This window comes from Poecilia reticulata, chromosome 21 (genome assembly GCF_904066995.2).
Source record: "Poecilia reticulata chromosome 21, P_reticulata-male-v2, whole genome shotgun sequence".
Classification (NCBI taxonomy): Eukaryota; Metazoa; Chordata; class Actinopteri; order Cyprinodontiformes; family Poeciliidae; genus Poecilia; species Poecilia reticulata.
The window spans coordinates 13,703,974-13,724,957 of NC_088850.1; the positions used below are offsets into that span (position 1 = coordinate 13,703,974).

Sequence of the window (20,984 nt, forward strand, 5' to 3'; positions counted from 1 at the left end):
TGCACTACAAAAACAATAAGAATTCCTTTCCAGTTGTTCATGAACTGTGAACCATCAAATGTGTACGTTTTTCACATTCCCCTAAATTCAACAAAAAGTAGTATGTTGACTTTCTTTTAAACATTTAATGCTCTCTTCAATGATGAGCTCAGACTTTCATACAAACAGGCACCAAAATTCCCCTGGGTGTAACGAATATTACTTCCTCGCTTGTTTTGTCTTTTTGACACGCTCAAAGTGATGTACCGACTGTTTACGCGTTCACATATTTGCATCTCTTAAGTTGTAAGTGCTTGCATCTGTGGGTTTACATACTGTATCTGATGACCTAATGAGAATAAGAGCATTGTTCCCCTGGGAAGAAGCCGTACCAGATATATTCTGACAAACAAACTGTAAACACACTCCTGCACCCTGCCTCAGCTATCTCACAACACGCACGTGCACACTTTAATGCGAGTGGTCCGACTTTCCTAACCTGCTCTAAATCTAAACTTTTATAGTAAACATCTTGGGACAAGGGGAACATGGCTCTTGGGCAGAGTGGATGTGAACTAAAAGGATATATTTCACCAAGAAGAAAACCCCGCAAGTATTTAATGAGAGGAGGAAAGAGACAATTTGGTAACCAGGGAGGTAAAACAATCACAGCGCGGCTGAATCATAAAGAAGTTATTTTTCTGTTTTGCTTGGGAATGGGCCAGGCGAGAGAAGTGTGTGGATCTGAGAGGAAGAGCAGATTGCTACATTTAGTATCTTTATAAGCAAGAAATAAGTCAGGCATATCAACGCGCACACATAGACAAATACACGTTCGAACATGAGTTTGGTTTAAACAGCTTAATCTTATTGAGATGACGACTTTATCAGTTAAATATCCATGCGGTACTATGCAACTAAAAACATTTCAAATCAGGGGAAAAAAATGATTCACAACGGGTCATTCTTCATCCCTAAAGAACCTCAAGTCACTGTGGGATATTACACTATGCAGGTCCCTCAGGATGACATTCATTGACTAGATTCATTCATGGGCCACAGGAGCATCTGCTTATTCTCTTGCCGATATCACAAACATTCCCAGCTGCCTCCTAACTTTACTCCTTCTCCTGTTGTAGCAAGCTTAAAATTCCCAAAGAAGTGTTTACTGGCCAGATGTGGTCATTTTTCCTGGAGAATTCACTAACCTTGCATAGCTTAAATATTATTCTTTGATATATTTTCAAAGAATTACACATTGTTGTGTGAAAATGGTGTTCATTTAGGACTTTTATTTATTGATTTTAGTTGCTGCTCTTAGATAATTGCATGGGTTAATTTGTGAATCTTTAAAATAAGGAAATCTTGACTGAGATTTTTTTTTTTGTTTGTTTTATAATGGTAAATGGCATGTATTCATATGGCATTTTATCTAATCCAGAGGACCAAAAGCGCTTCACACTACATTCACACACATTCTCATGCTGGTACATTGTAGTCACAGACTGACAGGTAAGCAAAAAAGCTATGAACAGGCACCACCGGGTCCTTTGACCACAAGTAGGCAAGGCCCAAGGGCTGAGAGAGACTGAGGATTCAACCCACTGGTTCCTACTACCGTTGAACCATGTCCTACAAATGCCAATAGTCTTCTGCCTACTTTTATACAAATCTCCACAAGGTGGCGCAAGATGCACGCAGTCAAAAACCTCCTAATCGATTAATAATGAATTCGAGCTAAAGAAATAACATAAAAAAAAAATAATTGCTGAGAATATCAAACTAAATTGATCCCCAGAGCACAACAAGACAGGTTTACAAATTTACCAGTTTTATAAGAAAAATTAAACTTATATGGCGCCTTATTAAGACACATTCATTTCAAGTAGTTTACAAAGCAAACAAATTAAGCTCAGATATAAAAAAAAAAATGCACTAGTAATATATCTCACACTTTTAGATTTTTTTTTTTTTTTTTGTGGAAAAGTGGACTAAAGTTTTCAAACTATACATTTTTAGGCATCTCACAAAACATTTTATTATATTTTCTATGCAGCTTCTAACTTTTCGGAACATTTGTATTTTGTTGATTATATTTATAAAACAGGCCCATTTTCAGAAAGTTATAAAGAAAACTGGCGTATAGGTTGTCTAAAAAATGTTATTTTAGCTTCTATTTAAAAAAAAAAAGCATTAGATTTTTTTATTTTGTAAATTCATTTTAGGAAGTGACGTCAGCCGGAAACGCAATCGTAATGCTGTATTATTGTGAAAAGTGACACCGGAAACAGGGATGTTTTCCTAGTTTATCTACATTTTTTTTTCTTCTTTTTTACGATTGTCTCTTTTGGAGCCTGTATATCTGCAGCAGGGTGGCAAAGGAGGTAGATAAAATAACTATCTGATGTATAAATCTGTGCCTTGTTCTTCACACGCATATTTATCTTCAAATAGTTAAGCTAGCCTTTTTTGAGCACTTACTTAGCCTGGTAGCTATGTTTCGTTGCTAACAACTTTTCATTCATTGCAGCCTGTGCACTCCTCATTGTTGTACCTTTGTTAACAACAACATTAGCTGGTTGAGCTCTAGCAGTTAGATTTCACCGACTACGTTTTAGCTCGTAAAATTCCAGCGATACTATTAAGTTTTTGCATGTATTTAGACGAATATTCGCGGTGTTTTCTTCATACCTAGCAACCGAATTGAATCATGGCTAAACTGCTGACAACACAAAGCAGACTTAGCTATTTAGCCGTAGGTTTATTATCGTTTTCTTGGTTTTGTTTAAAAAGCTAGACAGTTCATTGCCAGTCACGTCTAGTTATTAATTTTATATATTTTCGGTGTCTGAGTATTTAGGGCAGAATGAATACGTTTAGTTCAGCTAATGCACAGGTGTCAAACTCCAGTCCTGGAGGGCCACTGCCCTGCAACTTTTAGATGTTCCTCTGCTGCATCACACCTGAATAGAATAATTAGGTCATAAGGCACTGAAGAACTTATCTACACAAGAAGGAGGTGATTAAGCCATTTCATTCCACCAGTGTTTTGTACCTGTGGCACATCTAAAAACTGCAGGACAGTGGCCCTCCAGGACTGGAGTTTGACACCCCTAAATGTCTAGATAGGGTTAAAATTTCACACTTTCCAAGACACAAATTCTCTCTCTCTCTCTTTTTTTTTTTTTTTCCAATTTATTTTGGGGTCATATTTGACCTTAAGGTGCAAATGTTTGTTTTGGTTTACTTTAGAAACTTGTAAGCTTTCTGTGCTTTATATATATATATATATATATATATATATATATATATATATATATATATATATATATATAGCTTCATGTCCTCAAAACTCGGTAACAAAACAAAACATCAATAACTAGATGAACGAATGGATGTGCGTGTGATTAATGGATGAAAATAAAAGTGTACTCAATAATGGGTGGATGTGTAGATGAGTGAATGACTGATGAATGTTTGTTATGAGTATGTTATGGGTAGATGAATATAAGTATTAATGATAGGTGGATTTGTGACATGCGATGATGGTAGTGGATTGATGTGGATTGGTAGATTATTGACAAAAATTGTTTGATGTATATGTGCCGAATAGATGGTAAGTGTTACAGATGGATGTGCATCAGAGATGAATAGGTAGATGTGAAGGAAGTAAGTGGATAAGTGATTGATTGGTGGATAATTTTGGATGCTGGAATATATTGCGGGTAGATAGATGAGTATTATTGATTGATGACTGTGTAGTGGATACATAGACGGATGACTGAGGTGTATGGACTGTTAGATGGGTGTATTATTGATGAACGGAAAGAAGTGTGTTATGCATGGCAGCCCATAATGTCGTCTCTGTTGGTTAAAGTCTTACAGCGCAAATGAATCCCATGATTCATTTTGTTTTAGGAATTCAATGGGAAAAAAATGTTTATCAAAATACAGTGATAAAAGTGAGTAAAGACTAAATGGTGCATAGGGTAAATTAATCGAAATACTACTTGGTTATGTGTATAGGTATGTTTCATGTTTGACTTATTAGACAATTATTGAGTTTGTTTCAGAGTGACAGACTTTAATGCTTCCAACTTGGCCACCTCTTTCTCTATACTCTCTTGTGAATGAGTAAAGCTCTAAGACTATCTCACAAATGTTGGATTTAAATGTGGAATATTTTTGTAAAAGCTCTCATTAAGACAAATAATAAACGTTCAATATGGAAGATGTTTTTTTTGTTTGTTTGTTTTTTCCCAGCTCAAATACAAGAGCTTTTCAGAAAACCTCTTTTTTTGTTGTTGTTGTTGTTGTCTTTAGCCTCTTCTCCTCAACACTTCTTGACGTTATGGTGAGGAAAGAGTGAATAAAAAGCCACAGCGGTCCTCTGCACAGTTCTCCATGGATTCCAACAACGATGAAGCACTCGACATCATTGTTACAAATGTGGTGGCCACGTTCAGGACCAGGTGTCACCTCAACTTGCGCAAGATTGCTTTAGAAGGAACCAATGTCATCTACAAGCCTGAAGTCGGGGTAAGTGAAACTTGCGCCTCGTTTCCTTTGAGCTCAGAGGGGAAACGCGTCTTCCAAGTTAGAAAGGACTGGAAAATGCGCCATTCTGGATCACTGAATGCTTGTCATATCTTTGTTTTCAGAAAGTGCTGATGAAACTCCGTAAACCAATGATAACCGCTTCAATTTGGTCCTCAGGGAAAATAATCTGCACTGGAGCAACAAGGTCAGTAGTTCTGATATATATACAGGTACTTCTCAAAAAATTAGAATATTGTGATAAAGATCATTATTTTCCATAATGTAATGATAAAATTTAAACTGTCATATATTTTAGATTCATTGCACACCAACTGAAATATTTCAGGTCTTTTATTGTTTTAATACTGATGATTTTGGCATACAGCTCATGAAAACCCAAAGTCCCTGTCTCAAAAAATTAGCACATTTCATCCGACCAATAAAATAAATGTGTTTTAATACCAAAAAGCCAACCTTCAAATAATTATGTTCAGTTATGCACTCAATACTTGGTCAGGAACCCTTTTGCAGCCGTCAGTGCGGCGTGGCATGGAGGCAACCAGCCTGTGGCACTGCTGAGATGTTATGGAGGCCCAGGATGCTGCGATGACGGCTGTAAGCTCATCCAGAGTGTTGGGTCTTGCATCTCTCAACTTTCTCTTCACAATATCCCACAGATTCTCTATGGGGTTCAGGTCAGGAGAGTTGGCAGGAAAATTGAGCACAGTAACACCATGGTCAGTAATACCAGTGGTTTTGGCTCTGTGAGCAGGTGTCAGGTCGTGCTGAAAAATTAAATCTTCATCTCCATGAAGTTTTTCAGCAGATGGAGCATGAAGTGCTCCAAAATCTCCTGATAGCTGCTGCATTGACCCTGCCCTTGATAAAACACAGTGGACCAACACCAGCAGCTGACATGGCTCCCCAGACCATCACTGACTGTGGGTACTTAACACTGGACTTATGGCATTTTGGCATTTCCTTCTCCTCAGTCTTCCTCCAGACTCTGGAACCTTGATTTCCGAATGACATGCAAAATTTGCTTTCATCCGAAAAAAGTACTTTGAACCACTGAGCAACAGTCCAGTGCTGCTTCTCTGTAGCCCAGGTCAGGCGCTTCTGCTGCGCTGTTTTTGGTTCAAAAGTGGCTTGACCTTTGACCTGGGGAATGCAGCACCTGTAGCCCATTTCCTGCACACGCCTGAGCATGGTGGCTCTGGATGTTTCTACTCCAGATTCAGTCCACTGCTTCCTCAGGTCCCTCAAGGTCTGGAATCGGCCTTTCCCCACAATCTTCCTCAGAGTCTGGTCACCTCTTCTCATTGTGCAGCGTTTTCTGCCACACTTCTTCCTTCCCACTGAGGTGCCTTGATACAACACTCTGGGAACAGCCTATTCGTTCAGAAATGTCTTTCTGTGTCTTACCCTCTTGCTTGAGGGCGTCAGTGATGACCTTCTGGACAGCAGTCAGGTCAGCAGTCTTACCCATGATTGCGGTTTTGAGTTATGAACCAGGCTGGGAGTTTTTAAAAGCCTCAGGAATCTTTTGCAGGTGTTTAGAGTTACTTTGTTGATTCAGATGATTCAGATTCAGCTCGTTCAGAGAACCTTTTCATGATATGCTAATTTTTTGAGACGGGGATTTTGGGTTTTCATGAGCTGTATTCCAAAATCATCTGTATTAAAACAATAAAAGACCTGACATATTTCAGTTGATGTGCAATGAATCTAAAATATATGACAGTTTAATTTTTATCATTACATTATGCTAATGTAATGATATTCAATGGGATTATCACAATATGCTAATTTTTTGAGAAGGACCTGTATATAAAACTTACAGGTTATGGATTGTTGTGTTCAGAATTGAATTCTTTTGTAACTATTCATTAGTCTGTTTCCAGTATCAACACACAGGTTAGCCACAATTTCCACTATTTTCCCCACAAAAGGATCAAGTGTTGCTCCTCTGTTGTAAATAAAATAAATTACATCATGCTACTTTTTTGTGAGTGTATAGATACTGTAATATTTGCTCAGTTTTAATACGGTGAGGATTTCATACTGGCCCATACCTCATTTTTATCAGGTGTAACTGCTTTACACCCAAAGTCAAGCATTTCCTTATCTTTAAGGTACAGACATTGTTGGTATCTTAATGATTTCTTGTGTCAGCATTGGAAAGCTGATAACATTAGTTCTTTCAAAGTGCTGTACATATATGCTGTTTTGTGTTTTACGCATTCTAAAAACTCATAATTTCTGCTTTCTAATTTAGTGAGGAAGAGGCAAAGTTGGGCGCTCGGAGGTTAGCTCGCTGTCTGCAGAAACTGGGCTTTAAGGTGAGAACCTGCCTTTTACTACACACACAGACACAGTGAAGCCTTTATGGAAGTCATGCTAGTAATGAGAGGATGATAGCTTTGCTTTCTAACTGTATTGTTAAGCTTTAAAGTGTAATGTTCTGCTGATGCTGAGCCGGTTATCAGACAGCATGTGCAAGTTTGTGGTTTGTATTTTCCATTACTTGCCCTATCGTCAGTCCTCTAGTCAATTTGAGAGTCCATTTGCCCTCTCTCAGGAAGCAAAGCACTTAACCGTAATCTGAAATAAACACATGCATCAACTGACTGAGGACTATCATGATGATTTGTCTTTTTCCTTATCATTTGCGTCAAACAGGTTATGTGTCATACTGAATGTACCAACTCAGAAAACAAGTTCTTGTCTAGCTGTTGATTCAGCTTCATATGAGTGGGAATGATTTTTACTCTACAGCACAAATACTTGTCCATAAAATGTCCACTCCTTTATTGTTCCAGATCTCTTGATTGCCAAGTTTTGTATACTTACATTTGGTTGACATTTGTTCTAACCTATTATACATGAAAATTATGTGCCTGACATTTCATTTTCATCTGTAAATGCATTCATATGTGCTCGTCGGTGCAGGTGAGGTTTTCGGCGTTCAAAGTTGTGAACGTGCTCGCTGTGTGCTCCATGCCGTTTGCAGTACATCTTGTAGACTTCACAAAGAACAACCGGCCCATTGCCAGGTAACACATCCACTATTACGAGGCCACTGTTATTTTGTAGGTAGACCGTACAAATGAAATATTGCCTGCAGAGTTCGACTCTACAGTTCAGTCTAAACTTTCCCAGATTTAGTTCACCAGATGAAAATGCTGCCTCTAAGCAACCAATCCTTGACATTAATAGTGATTTGGCCCTTTTTCATAACAAAGTCATTTGTTTGGATTATTTTAAAATGTTTGTTGGTAAATGATGCCCTCTAGTGGCTGTATTTTGCACTACGAAGTACGTCAATGCTTCTAATTTCTTCTGTGTGATAAAAGTTTATTTCTCTGTTTGCCAGTTATGAACCTGAACTCCATCCTGCTGCTACTTATCGAATCAAAAATCTGAAGGCTACTGTCCAAGTGTTTTCTACTGGCAGCCTCACAGTGACAGGTATGTTACTCACATGACCACGCATACACACACACACATACACACACACACACCTACCTTTCTTGCCCTCCTTTATCTACAGCTAGAGGGCACACAAGCTTAAGGGACTGAGGTTGTGTTGTGATACACTTTTACAGCCTGTTACCAGAAGTTTATGAATACGTTTTTAATATATTAAATATACTGTATTGATATACAAGTTGCTATATTCTGAGTCATCCACACTGGTAAACTGACAGAAATTTTAGGTGCCTCAAAAAATTAGATTACTGAAAACTTGATTTATTTTAGTGATGATTGATGGTTTCGCCCCAACCGCTTCCTTTTGGTACACTGTCTCCACAGTAGACACAGTGGACTGCAAAATAAGCTCTTTAGAAATGCTCATTTCAGTTCTACCAGGGCTTGGCAGCTGCTCACACGGCTTTAGCCGTAGCTAATAACGAAATGTCAAATCCCTCAATCAGAAGGATATTTAATTGAGCTTTTCTCCATTCTGACCTAACCGATATGATAAATCTATCACATATGAAGAAGTGATGAGATCAGTTGGCCAAACTTTCTATATTAAAACATTTTTTATGTAATATTCACATTTTCTGTTGAGCATTTGTTTTTCCTAATCAGCTTTAATCCATTATCGTCTAAATAAACTAAACTTTTTTTGTTTTTGTATCTTGTTGCTCTCTGAACATGCTTCAATGTCGTCACATATTTCTGACTCCCCTCATATTTAGGACCAAATGTGCAGAGCGTGGCCTCAGCAGTGGAGTACATCTACCCACTACTGTATGAGTGTCAGAAACCCCGCTGCAAATAAAGCAAAACAGAACAGAGAGGATCCAGGGGAATCATCAGGAAGCACCTTATCCTTGGATAGATGCTACAACAGAAAGAAATGTCGAAACCACCCGACTGATTGGACTCGGATGTTAGAATCCTATTTATTGGAGTTGAATGAAGATCGTTGCTTTGGGTGTCTTTTTTTGCATGGAAAAACGCTCGACAGTGTTGATCATCGCAAAGTTGTCGTTTTCAGCCGCATATACAGCGAGTCCTTTTTTTTTTTTTTTTTCTTAAGAATCTCCGTCCATTTGTAGACAGAGATGAGATGTCCACCCCATGTTGTAACATTTTTTTAAGCTAACAGATTCAGACAACAATTAGGAATGTAAACAAAACGCATCCTTCTTCATGTTGATTTCCCTTGCAGCGTTGTTTGATTCTCTGCCCTTTGTTCAAAAAACGAACAGGCGTTACTTTGTGTCCTTTCCTCACAATTTCACTCTCCTGCTAAACTTGTATATATTTATTCTCATATGTTGGATAGTGCACTAGCGTAAACTATCTCTTACATGTTTTTAAATGTGAATTTTACTGCAGGTTTTCACTTGGTTCATTAAAATTCAAAGCCATCATTTTATTATTCAGGAATAAAGAAGTCAGTTGATATGAAACAGTACATAACTCATAACATCAGCAGCCACCCTGTGGACAAATGTTTGGCAGCAGTAACACTTGTCGAGACGATTTACTCCATTCACGAGTTTTTACAGTGAAATACAATAAAGGCAGCACTGAAGTGGCATTTAAAAAAAAAAAAAGATCCAGACAGAAAGCAGTGTTTTCCTGGTTGTATAACATCTGAATGCTTTAAGTTTTGCATCACTGAGGCATCACTTATATTGTATGTATGCATCTCCTATTAAGATGTTGAAATGAAACTTGCTTTTATGTGTGATTGAGTACTTTCTGAACAAGTGGCGAGTAAAAAAAATTGTGACACTTAAAACTTTTGTATTCTGTATAAAAATAAAAAGGCTATTAAACAACTGCTGTTTTTTTTCCTGGTTTTAATTGGTTTCAAGCAAGACACTTTAGTGTATTCTGTAGTTGTGTTTTCTGACTGAATGTGGAGAGCTACAGTTTTTTGTTCTCCAGAAATTATTCTAGAAAGAGTTCTCAAGAGACTTTAGATTTGACTTTAAAAATATTAGTGTTCATATTACATGTTCTATTAAAAATTGCTCTAAAAAGGTTCTACACAAAACAGTCACCCACCAGACTCCTAATACTAGTAGTTGTAGATGTTAACCTAGCATTACCTCCCAACCAAAAATAATTCAAATTTCTGTTGCCATAATAAAATAAGAATGTATTACTCCACTGTTAAAACCGGCAGAACTGGTTTGAATATCCAAATCCGTAAATACAAAGGTTTAATACTACAAACGGCACACATTTTAACCATAAATGTGTCCAACTTGACTGATGTTTGCTTTGAAAATTTGTCTAAATAGAAAAAAATCTACAGCTATTCTGTTTTTTTCCTCACATTTTGGCAAAAAAAAATATAAATGAAAAAAAAAAAAAGAAGTGAAAAATATGCATTTTCTCCACTTTTTGGTTTCTTTCCGTTTCTGATCTGATCGCGACAAAAGTCAAATAACTGCATTTTATAACGTGGACTAGCCAACACTGCTGGGATAAACAGATGGGACCAAGATCTGGTCTATATTTTCAAGGCATTGTTTTGTTTTTGATAATGTCTCCGGTTACAGCAGGAGAAAAAAAAAAAAAACGGTGTTAGATTTTTGCGGGACACTCTGTGGACGGGCTCCTTCTGATCAGGGTCTCCTGAGGCTGCGCCTGTCTGAAGAGGTTTACCTCAAAGTTCTTCCTGGTAATTCAGGGAAAGCAGAAACAGAAAACAAGGGTTTTTACTAGTTTTAGCTTACAAATAAACCTTTTAGAGAATATGAGCATGTTTGTCACTTACTTGCTTGCCAGCTCTTTTGATATCTCCTCCAGTGTCCGGCCTTTGGTCTGAGGAACGCAAAGGATGACGAAAACCAGCAGGACAAAACTCATACCGGAGTATAGAAACATTACATTGGGAACGCCGATCTTTTCTGGAGAAAAAAAAAAAACCATACAAGACATGCATGATACGTATGTCACCACAGGTTTGCTTTCCCCTCTACTGATATGAAATGCAGACGATAGGATTTTAATTTTAGAACTCCGTCTGCAAATTCGGCTGCAAGTTGAATGAGACAAGGAGCTCATTCAGTAGAAAACGCCAGATCATGTTTTAGTAGCATTAGCAACACCGAAAGAGCTCATTTTTACCATAATGGCCAGCAGAGGTGGTTTGTGAAATCTACAGTATATTTGCTGTAGTTGCTTTGGCTTGTAGCCTGTCTGTAATAACACTTAGAAGCAAACTGAGCAAGAAATTGTTTGGAAGCGAACTGAGACCACCTCAGAAAGTGTGCCGTTTGATCCGCACCTGGGTTCGCTTGAGTGTATTCACACCTGCACAAAAGGTTCAGACCAGCTGGGGAAACAAACTGGTTTGTGTAAAGCGGGCAGCCCAAATGTGTCGGGGGGGGGGGGTGACTACACCCTTAAAATGGGCTGCAAAAAACACCTCAAAATCTCAGAGCTGAAAGTGAGAAGTGGGGCAAATTTTCCTCAGACTGATCTCATAGTCTGGTAGATGGATACAAAAAAGATCGTAATACAGTTATTTCCACCAAACGGGGGTAACATTATCTCTTAAGGTCTAGAGTGTCCTAACTTTTTCCTAAATTGAAAAATCAACGTCCCTGGTATATTTTTGTTTAAAGATTAGAACAAGGTTATCCTTCATTTCAGAGGTAGCAGAGGTAGCTAATAAAGGTTAGGATGGAGCAGTCTGATTTGAAATCAGAGATTTTGCAGATCTTGCATGCAATAATCTATTTTTCCCCTTCCCTGAGGCAAAGGTCAAAGATTAAAGTTGTGTTGTGTGTAAATCAATTGTTTGCTAGCAATTACTGTGCAGGAAAGTTGTTTGTATAACCAGTGGTGATCTGTTTGTCCAGCTTTATGGTTACTAATAAAATTTGTGCAACCTAAACATTACAAAGCTCCACAGTCGCTAACATCCAAACCTGTGATGGTGAGAAAAGTCATGGAAATGAGCAGGTTTGTGGCCCAGTTCACTGCCGACACGACCGACACGGCCCTGCCTCTGACTCCCATGGGGAAGATCTCACTGAGAACCACGTAGACCACTGAGAAGGGAACACAAGGAAGACGCATTTAAAAAAAAAAAAAAAAAAAGGATAATTAGTGGAAACTTCGTAGTCAGGGTTCATGTTGCATTATCAGGGGAGCTCTGTTGCTATCTATTACATAATTTACCTAATCCTAATTACTGTTCAACTCTTACTGTAACTCTTGTACTTTGCTCTCGGTTGTGCAATGCGCTAATTTACAGCTGTCTTTAAACTCATAAAGATCATTTACAGGGATGAGAAAACCCAAGGAGAAAATTCAGCCTGTTCAGCATTTATCAGCCAGTTAATAAAAGCACAGTTTGTGCAAAAGTGTTCATACCCCTTGCACCCTTAATTTTACTGATGTTTCTGAACTTTCTAGTCTAATGCAAAAGATTTATGAGATGGAAAGTTAAAACTATACATCTCCCCGAGAGACATGGTGGTGTCAGTATCATGCTGTGGGATTGTAAAACGCTATGTTCGCATCACCCTAAACACGTACCCAATGCCAAACATTTTAGAGTTATGCCATAAAGACTTTGTAGTGGTAATTCTGCAAAGTATTCATTTGAAGGGAGATGGAGGCAAATGCACACTTTTCAGATTTTTGCTGGAGCAAATATTGAAAGTGCACTACGTTGTGTCTGTCTATGAGATAAAATACATAAAATGCATTAAAGATAGGGGTTGCAACATGACAAATTGCAATAAAACTCTAAAAATGCATAATTACATTTGAAAGACCTGGTTTACTGATGGTGATAATGAATAAGCTTGGAAATAACAAATATCTTAATATTTCAGTGACTTTGTTTTTATGCTTTGTAGAGGACATAAACAAAAAAAAGAGCAATGAACAGACACTTACTGGGTCCGAGGCTAATCGAGAAGGCAGCCACGTACACCAGCAAGCTAATCAGAGATGCCCACTTTAACGAGGAAGATAGTTCTACATGAGTTTTTTCTGAATCCAAGCCCCAAGACCTGTCGGTCTCGGCGTCAGTCCTTTGTGCCTCCTCAGCGCTCCAGTGGCTGGGGAGCTGAGTGGAAAAAATCTCACTGCTGTCCAGTTCTACTGAGGTTCCGTTTAAATCCCACGGTGAATCTGTGTGGTTCGCTAAAGTCTGACTTTTACACAGGCTTGTTAGGTGAGTGTGGCTTTGCAGAGTCAGAGTACCGAGCGCAGCCAGAGACGTTCCCATTGCGATCGCGCCCACGCACAGGAAGAGCTTGGTCCCCACGCGGTCGACCAGCAGCACGGCGGGGATCGTGGCCACTACCTTGACCACTCCGAAACCCGTGGAGGCCAAGGTTGCGGCATCGTCACTGTCGAAGCCGACGCTGCGGAGGAGCGGCGAGGCGTAGGAGAGGACGTTGGGCTGCCCAGTGGCCTGCTGGAGAAACACTAAGGCCATGCCCGTAACCAACCGTGACCGCAGGTTTGCCCTGGAACTGAACAGCTCCCAGAAACTGTGTTCGGATTCTTCCTTCAGTCCAACCTGGATGTCCCTCAGCTCGTCTGCCACGTCTTCCTTAGCTCTGCCCCTCATCCTCGCCAGCACCGCTCTCGCCTGCTCCACTTTGCCCTGAGTCACAAGGAAGCGAGGACTAGGAGGGAGGAAGAAGAGTGCGCCCATCTGGAGCAGTGCAGGAGGAATCACAAGTCCAAATGTGTACGCCCAGCCGCGCGGCGTAGTAGTGAAGGCGTAGCTGCAGCTGAAGCCCAGCATCACCCCTACGACCAGCATCAGCTCGTACAGGGTGACCAGCAGGCCCCTCCGCTCCCTCGGCGAGATCTCTGCAATGTACAGGCACGCTGCGGTTCCCGACAGAGACGTCCCCATTCCGACCACCACGCGGCCCAGCGTGAGAGCTACGAGAGAAGTCAAAGCGACGAGCACGATAGTCCCTCCGACCACCAGGGCGGCGCTCAGGAGCAGAGAGCAGCGGCGGCCGTAGCGATCCAGAAGGGGGCCCCCTGCCAGACAGACGAGAAGAGCTCCGAGCAGCTGGGAGCTCACCAGAAGTTCTTGTTCTCGGCAGGAGAGAGAGAGGACGCTCCGCAGCTGCAGCAGGACCCCAGAGGTCAGGCCCATTTCATAGCCCAGCATTAAGCCGCTCAGTGAGGCGGACACGGCTGCAATCACCACCAGCCAGCTGCAGCCTGAAGGAAGAAACGGGGAAAAGAGAGGAGTTGTCAGAGGGATCGGACAGCGGGGTTTAGTGAAATACCGGTCTCCTATTCCTGGTCCCAGTATTTTTAGGACCTAAGTTGTAACATTTTTCATGTGCTGATCTTGCAGGAACTGCTGCTTGAACAGGAGCAAAGAAACTTCTACACATCAAAGTGCAGTTTGACGAGTAGAAACTCATCAAACTGAGATTACAAAGATTATAATCTTTGTAATCTTTGATTACAAAGATTATAATTTCATGTCAGAAAACCATGATAATAAAGAAACAGCTGTCCCTGTTGTTTGGGACAGTTTAGCTTTGAAAATCTTGACATGTTTTGTGTCATTTAGTAAGTTCTCACACATTTATCTAAACTAATTCTACAAACATGGTCTGAACAGTATGGGGAAAAAAACAACAACATGACTGCTATGGTCAGAGTAGTCAAAGAGTGTCTGGAAAAACAAATCATGTAGTCTGTCCACAGTTTAAAAATTGGATGTAGGTCTGAACTTTGACTAAGCCATTTTAACACATAAGTGTGCTTTGATGTCAACCAAAGCTTTCTAGCGCTGGTTGAAATGTCTACGGTAATTTTTCTACTGGAAGATGAACCTCTACCACAGTGTCATGCCTTTTCCAGATTTTAAAAGCTTTTTTTTTTTTTTTTTACCAGAGCTGTCCAGCTCCATCTGTCTTCTCATCAACTATGACCAGCTCCTCCTGTCCTGCTAAAGAAAAGAAATCCCCACGGCATGATGCAGTCACCACTCCGTTTCACTGTAGTCGCATTGTGCTACATATGTGAAGTTTTTGCCACACAGGCTAGAATTGTTTTTACTCATCCACCCAGACTGCCTCTTCCACATGTTTGTTATCTCTAGTATGAGCTGTATCAAAATGCAAATGGAGCTTTCAACAAAAGCTATCTTCTTCTATCTTCAAAATTTGAAAATGTTTCTTCCTCCACTACAGATGTAATTCTGCATTGGTGTATCCCCAATTGAAAAAACAAACAAACAAAAAAAAAAAACAACATTGAAAACTATAAAAGCACTCAATCAATATAAATCCTTTCACAAGTCATGAAATCTGTAGATATTATGGGAGTTAATTATCAGAGAGAAACATGATAACCTGACATCGTCACGTTAAGCTACTAAATTTTGAACTCCTGAACGAGGAACGGTTTTTATCAGTCAACAGTTTCTTACTCATAAAGTCTGACTGTATCTGCTGTTACCTGATTGAACTGGTCTATGTGTAACCAGATCAGAATCTGAATGCATTCATTGAACTTTATTTGAACTGAATTGGATTTGAATTGAATCCATTTGCTTTTCAGGATGCGCTATGACTATGATGAAACCACATTTTGCTGGGTTTTTTTTTTTTTTTTTAATCCGGTCTTTCTTAAAACAAAGAAGCTTTCTTTGCTTTAGATCTCCACAAACCATATCGCCTTAACCCTGCTGACTTTGTGGAAATACAGGTCGGAGGTTCACAGGAGAAATGATAACGCAATCTTCTGAGCAGCTGTGTGTGTACCTAATACGTAAGTGGGATCATTGCCGTGAGACTAGAAAGATTTGGAGGCTGCAAAGACGACGAAGCTTCCAGCCTCCAGTGACCTGCAGCATTGTTTCACCCTTATAAGGTGCCTAAAATCTGTAACGTTATATCATATTTTAAGGCACAGTCACACTTAAATCTGTTTGGAAAAACCTGACTTCAATTTGAGCATGTTTAATCAAGAAATTTTTATATTGGCGCATTCCTAAATATTTGATTTAGCAATGTTGCTGTTATTTGAGTAATGATTTTTGGCTACTCAAATAGCCAGAAATTTAGTTACTTCACTGAATAAAAAACAAAATGTATGAGACACAGAAACACACTTACACTTTGCATTAAAGTGAGACTCATCGATTGTACACAAGATCCATTGTTCTAATTTTCTACACACTAAGCAGTATATACTGACTAAAGGTATTTTGCATAGCTATTGTTCTGAAACAATAGCTATGTTTCAGAAGCTTCATGTTCTAAAATAGATTTAGCAGTGTTTAATGTTTTTTTTATTGAAATGTAACTGTACATATGCACATAACCCTATATTGTAGGTCTTATTACATAATTTTTGCACCAATGAAATCAAATGATATGTTTAAACAGTCAGTATTATAAAATTACGTCTTAAGTAACAAGTAACAGTTAATAAAAAGGTCTAAAAATACATCTAATGTTGAGGGTTTTGTTGATTCATATAAGTCTGATTAGTTAATATTTAAAAATCTTAGGTATAAAATGCTTGTACTGCTCCATCAAAGGTCAAAGTGAGAAAAAAGTCAAACAACTTTTGGCGTCAACATAAATCAGCATTTTTGGAGGAACTCACCACGGACAATTTGCACATGCAGCTAATATTTTGTCTTTGGTTCAGTGATCACCAATTTGCAAACTCACACCTCTTATACGTTAATTTAAACGGGAACATCTACTGCATTACCTGTTTGGTTTGCTAAGTGAGTGGATGAGCAGGATGTGATGATTGGGGTGGAGGAGAAGAGAGACTGGATAGGAGTGAAATATTTACACCTCTCGATATTTTGCATACTCAGGCTAACCACAATCTTGGATTTTACAATAATTTTAAAAGTTAGACACATAAAATGAAGTAACTGAAGTGGAAGAAAACACTTCACAGTTTCTGTGTGTTTTTTTTTTTTTTGGTCTTTCCTCTGATAGACCAAAGAAAAATGTCATATGAATCTAAACAACTGCAATAGGAGGGTTTTTTTCTAATTACTAGTCACTCATTTAATCTTGGAGTATGGCTGCTAAGGCCACTGAAGTTCATTGCAGAACATTTATGATCAAATAACACCCTGAAGACTAAAGAGCATACCAAGTAGGCTAGCAGTAAAGTTGTTGTAAGGTTTAAAGTTGGTTTAGGCTATAAACCATCATCCCAAACTTTGGGTTTTTTCATAAAGTCCTGTTCATCTATTGAACATGGACAGCATGGCTGCACAACTCACAAAACATCCTCGGTAAAAACAACACTAATCAGTCAAGTAGCAAAGATTCACAGATCCCATAAGAAAATCTGTCAAAAAGACCATTTTTAAAGTTGCATCCTTAAATTTGTCCTATGGAAAAATGGCAAGAAGAAAACCATAAGATCTCCTGTTTTGGAGTTGTAAATATCTGGAAAGAGGAAGTTCTGGTCAGATGAGACCAAATACAACTTTTTAATCTATTTCGAAACACCATGAGTGTTGGAAAACTAACATTGTACTTCACTCTGAACATACCAACCCCACAATGAAACATGGTGGTGGCAGCGTCATATTGTGGATTTTTTTTTTTTCTTTTTTTTCCCCAGCAGGGACAGATAAGCTAGTCGGAGCTAATGGGAGTGCAGAATAATATAAATACAATCTAGAAGAAGAAACATTTTAAATATTTGTTATTCTTTTTTTTTTTTTTAATTAAGTAACATTTTTATGTAACTTCATCATTTCGGAGAGGTTCTTCTTCTCCCGGTACGGAAGCAGTTTGAAACTTGTTGACAAGATGTGACACAAACTTTGTGGCTGACTGGACACAAGGGAGACCAAGGGTTATGGATTTGCCCTTACGCTCTTCTTTCTGTTTTACTGTCACATAAAATGCAACAAAAAAAAGGATTCTGATTGTAGCGTGAAAAAGATTAAGGGAAATTTGTACTATTTTAAGGCACTGTATCTGAACTCCTTTTTATTTTGCTTTTGGCACACTTAAACTTTAATTCTCATTTCAACCATTTTTATATTACGCAAATGTGTTCATGAAGGCTCAATGGATTAATACGATTGGCAGCAGAACAGTAGTACGCCACTGAACTAACAGGTACACCCACTGCAAGAATTCAGGATTAATTCTCCACCATAAAACCTTTTGAGACAGTCTTTTACGCAATAAGTTTCAAACTATTTTGATAATAGTTCTCACAATTATTTTAAGTTCCTCCAAAGTTTTTATTTGCACATCAGCACCCTTTCTACTATTATTTTTCCAACCAACAGCTCATAAATATGTAGCATACTATAAATAATGAATATTAATGCCTTAAAATGTTATCTAAATGTTTATAGATAACACTATATACAAAAAGACCACAGTTAGGGATTTGGAAAGAAAGACCTGATGAGAAATCAGGAGATGGCAACTTTCCAGCAACTTTTCAGCAACTTTTCAGTGTAAGGTCCTTTAGCAATCAGTTTTGCAAAATCATTCTTATTGTTTTCCACTGATTATGTCTGCCATGTTTGCTTTGATAGAGCTAAATTGTATAATGTCATGTATAAATAATTTTTAAAAAATGAGTAGAAAGCACAAGAATCACTCTGCAAGACTTTAAAAAACCTTTTGGTTTTTACACCTCTTTATCATCAGATCCTAGTTAGATTACTGCTGCACAGCTGGATGTTTGTGTCAAATCTGATCCCTTCAAGATATCTTGAGTTATCAGCTCAATTATAATTCATTCATTTATTATTCAATAAAAAATATATACATTATTTTAAATGCTTAAGACATGATTAGTGTATGTGTGTGTGTGTGTGTATTTACCTGGTCCTTTGGGTGAGGTCAGCCTCTGGGTTTCAGAAGCATGATTGCCTGGTAGGTGAGTGGGGGTTGGCAGCAGAGTGCGAGTCTTCTTGGTCTCATTGTTGGGGTCCATTATCAACGAAGAGAGAGTATGTCTAGGTCTGAATGACAAAATTAATCAGTATTAATTTCCAATAAACAAGCAAAAGAACAGACTTTTAAATTGGGCGACATCAGACGTAAGAGTGTCTTGTTAATAGAAGTGTTAAAAAAAACCTTAATACAGAAATGTGACGTAAATTCTGCAACATTTGAACAGAAATCTGATCAAGACAAGTAAACAGATATCACAGCTGATGCTAGTTCCTCACGTGGATTCTGTCAATACAGCGTAAGCATGCTGATCGATACAAAAGAACAATAAACTACTGCCGTCTGCTTTCTAGTGCAAGTCATACAACACCTTTTTTTAAAAACAAAAAGGATCATGACTGCATAAACGGCTTTAATATCAAACTAGTACCAACTTGCCCTGTAGGATTTTCTTTTTTTATTTATTTTTCAACTTATCAAAGCCGCTTCTAACTATTCCTGATTTTGATTTTTTATTTTTTTTTTAAAGGTTAGGGTTAATTATTTTAACGACCAGTGCAGGCGCAGGCGTAAGTTTTTGGACTCTTCTAACTGCCAATAAACCAGAGCTAAGCTTTTTGTAACTGAGGCTGACCCTCCTTCTTCGCGTGTTAATAATACAAACCTATTCACTAACTCTCAAATAAAACTAAAAAAATAGGCACATGTAAGATTTGGCTACAGGACAGTATGTCTAAGTTAAACTTGAAAAGTGGAAGACAGAAGTGTTTCGGTTTGTGACAGCTATTCAGAGCGACAGGGTCCTACCTAAAAGTCCCAGCTGTCAAAACTGCGGTTGGTTTAAACTCGCACTGGTCGGGCCATTGGTGTTTTTTCCTCGGTCCTCCTCACCGGGCTGAGTTCTGCAAACTCCTGTAAAGCTCGTGTCAGAGCACGCGTTCATTCTTGTTATGGTGAGGCATTTTCTTAACCCCACCCCTTTATGTCTTTTTCAACCAATAGGAAGAGTCGGTTTGACCTCAAGATTTCCCAATGTGCATTACTATTGGTCGGAGCGTATCTAAGCGCTAATAGCGTTCATGGGAAATTATGTTTGTAAGAAAACAAATGCAAAAGTGAAATTGATACATTAACTTGATCTCTTTGTGCAACCCATTGTAGCAGATGGTTTTTTTTAAATAGCCATTATATGTAGCCAACAATAAAATACACCTGTACCAATACTGCTTTTCCCACATACAGGGAATGAAAACAAAAACATTTTGCCACCTGCAGTTAATCGAAGGTACTCAGATGACTGTTGTCAGTCCTGAGATCCTGAATGTTTCAGGACTGAGTTGTCACACCTGCCCTGCTGTCTCACAAATGACAGAATGTAGCCTTTCCCATGCCTGGAATGACATTGTGTTTGACCTACTTGAGATGCCTACAGATCATCTGACCTGCGAGATTTAAAGCATGACCCCCTCATTTAGGTTTACAAGATAATTGCTTATGCTCCAAGTATTATAACTGAAACCTAGAGATGTTGACACAGAAACTCTACTGGGTAACATTTTTCTTAAGGGGATAAATAGCCTACATATCCTTAATACCCATGACAAGTAATGGTTGTGGATAACATTAGCTGTAATCAGATGTAAGTTGTTCCCATGGAAGACATAAAGACTGTATGTATGAATGTGTTCACGTGTTACGTAATGATCTGATAGACAAGAATTTTGGGGGTGGCCTTCTTGCTAGAGTTTCTGCTCTACTGTGTCAGCATACTTAAGTTACTAAATCTTTCACTAGAAAGTCAAAGATATCTTATCAGCCTCAGTTCTTTGAATGCAGTGTAACATATTCCTAAATTTATTGTTCAAAAACAATTTCAAATTGGCTTTGGTATGTTTCCAGTCTCCTGACACCTACATAAATGGAATGATCTATCAGTATATGCAAATTGGCTGAGTATATGTCAGTGCATGTGTTTGGTTTGGGCTAAAGAGGGAAGAAAAATATATATACTATTATTTTTTTTTCCCTCAAGCTGAGAGTGGCAAGAGCAGAGTCTTCCTGTAGACAGGATGTTTTTATGGC

At 38.6% G+C, this 20,984-nt stretch overlaps 2 protein-coding genes across 2 annotated transcripts; one reads left to right on the top strand and one right to left on the bottom strand.

The window, feature by feature from the left end:
• The first annotated feature begins 2,205 nt into the window (after nt 1-2,205).
• Nucleotides 2,206-9,822, top strand: tbpl1 (TBP-like 1). The gene is made up of 7 exons (XM_008397958.3): nt 2,206-2,363; nt 4,303-4,518; nt 4,641-4,723; nt 6,797-6,860; nt 7,471-7,574; nt 7,895-7,989; nt 8,727-9,822. Exons 2-7 carry the CDS (start codon nt 4,384-4,386, stop codon nt 8,807-8,809), a joined length of 564 nt encoding a protein of 187 aa, XP_008396180.1. The 5' UTR covers nt 2,206-2,363; nt 4,303-4,383; the 3' UTR covers nt 8,810-9,822.
• On the bottom strand, nt 9,389-19,894 carry slc2a12 (solute carrier family 2 member 12). The gene is made up of 6 exons (XM_008397957.2): nt 19,710-19,894; nt 18,831-18,970; nt 12,907-14,202; nt 11,928-12,050; nt 10,769-10,901; nt 9,389-10,669 (listed from the first exon to the last, which is right to left on the bottom strand). Exons 2-6 carry the CDS (start codon nt 18,940-18,942, stop codon nt 10,576-10,578), a joined length of 1,758 nt encoding a protein of 585 aa, XP_008396179.1. The 5' UTR covers nt 18,943-18,970; nt 19,710-19,894; the 3' UTR covers nt 9,389-10,575.
• Nucleotides 19,895-20,984: the final 1,090 nt, after the last annotated feature.

Coding starts and splice junctions, on each gene's coding strand:
- tbpl1 (XM_008397958.3), top strand. CDS start 4,384: ATGGATTCCAACAACGATGAAGCACTCGACATCATTGTTACAAATGTG. Junction 4,724..6,796: donor ATCTGCACTGGAGCAACAAG/GTCAGTAGTTCT, acceptor TTTCTAATTTAG/TGAGGAAGAGGCAAAGTTGG. Junction 7,990..8,726: donor TGGCAGCCTCACAGTGACAG/GTATGTTACTCA, acceptor CCTCATATTTAG/GACCAAATGTGCAGAGCGTG.
- slc2a12 (XM_008397957.2), bottom strand. CDS start 18,942: ATGGACCCCAACAATGAGACCAAGAAGACTCGCACTCTGCTGCCAACC. Junction 14,203..18,830: donor GACCTCACCCAAAGGACCAG/GTAAATACACAC, acceptor TTCTTCCTTCAG/GCTGCAGCTGGCTGGTGGTG. Junction 10,670..10,768: donor TCAAAAGAGCTGGCAAGCAA/GTAAGTGACAAA, acceptor CTGAATTACCAG/GAAGAACTTTGAGGTAAACC.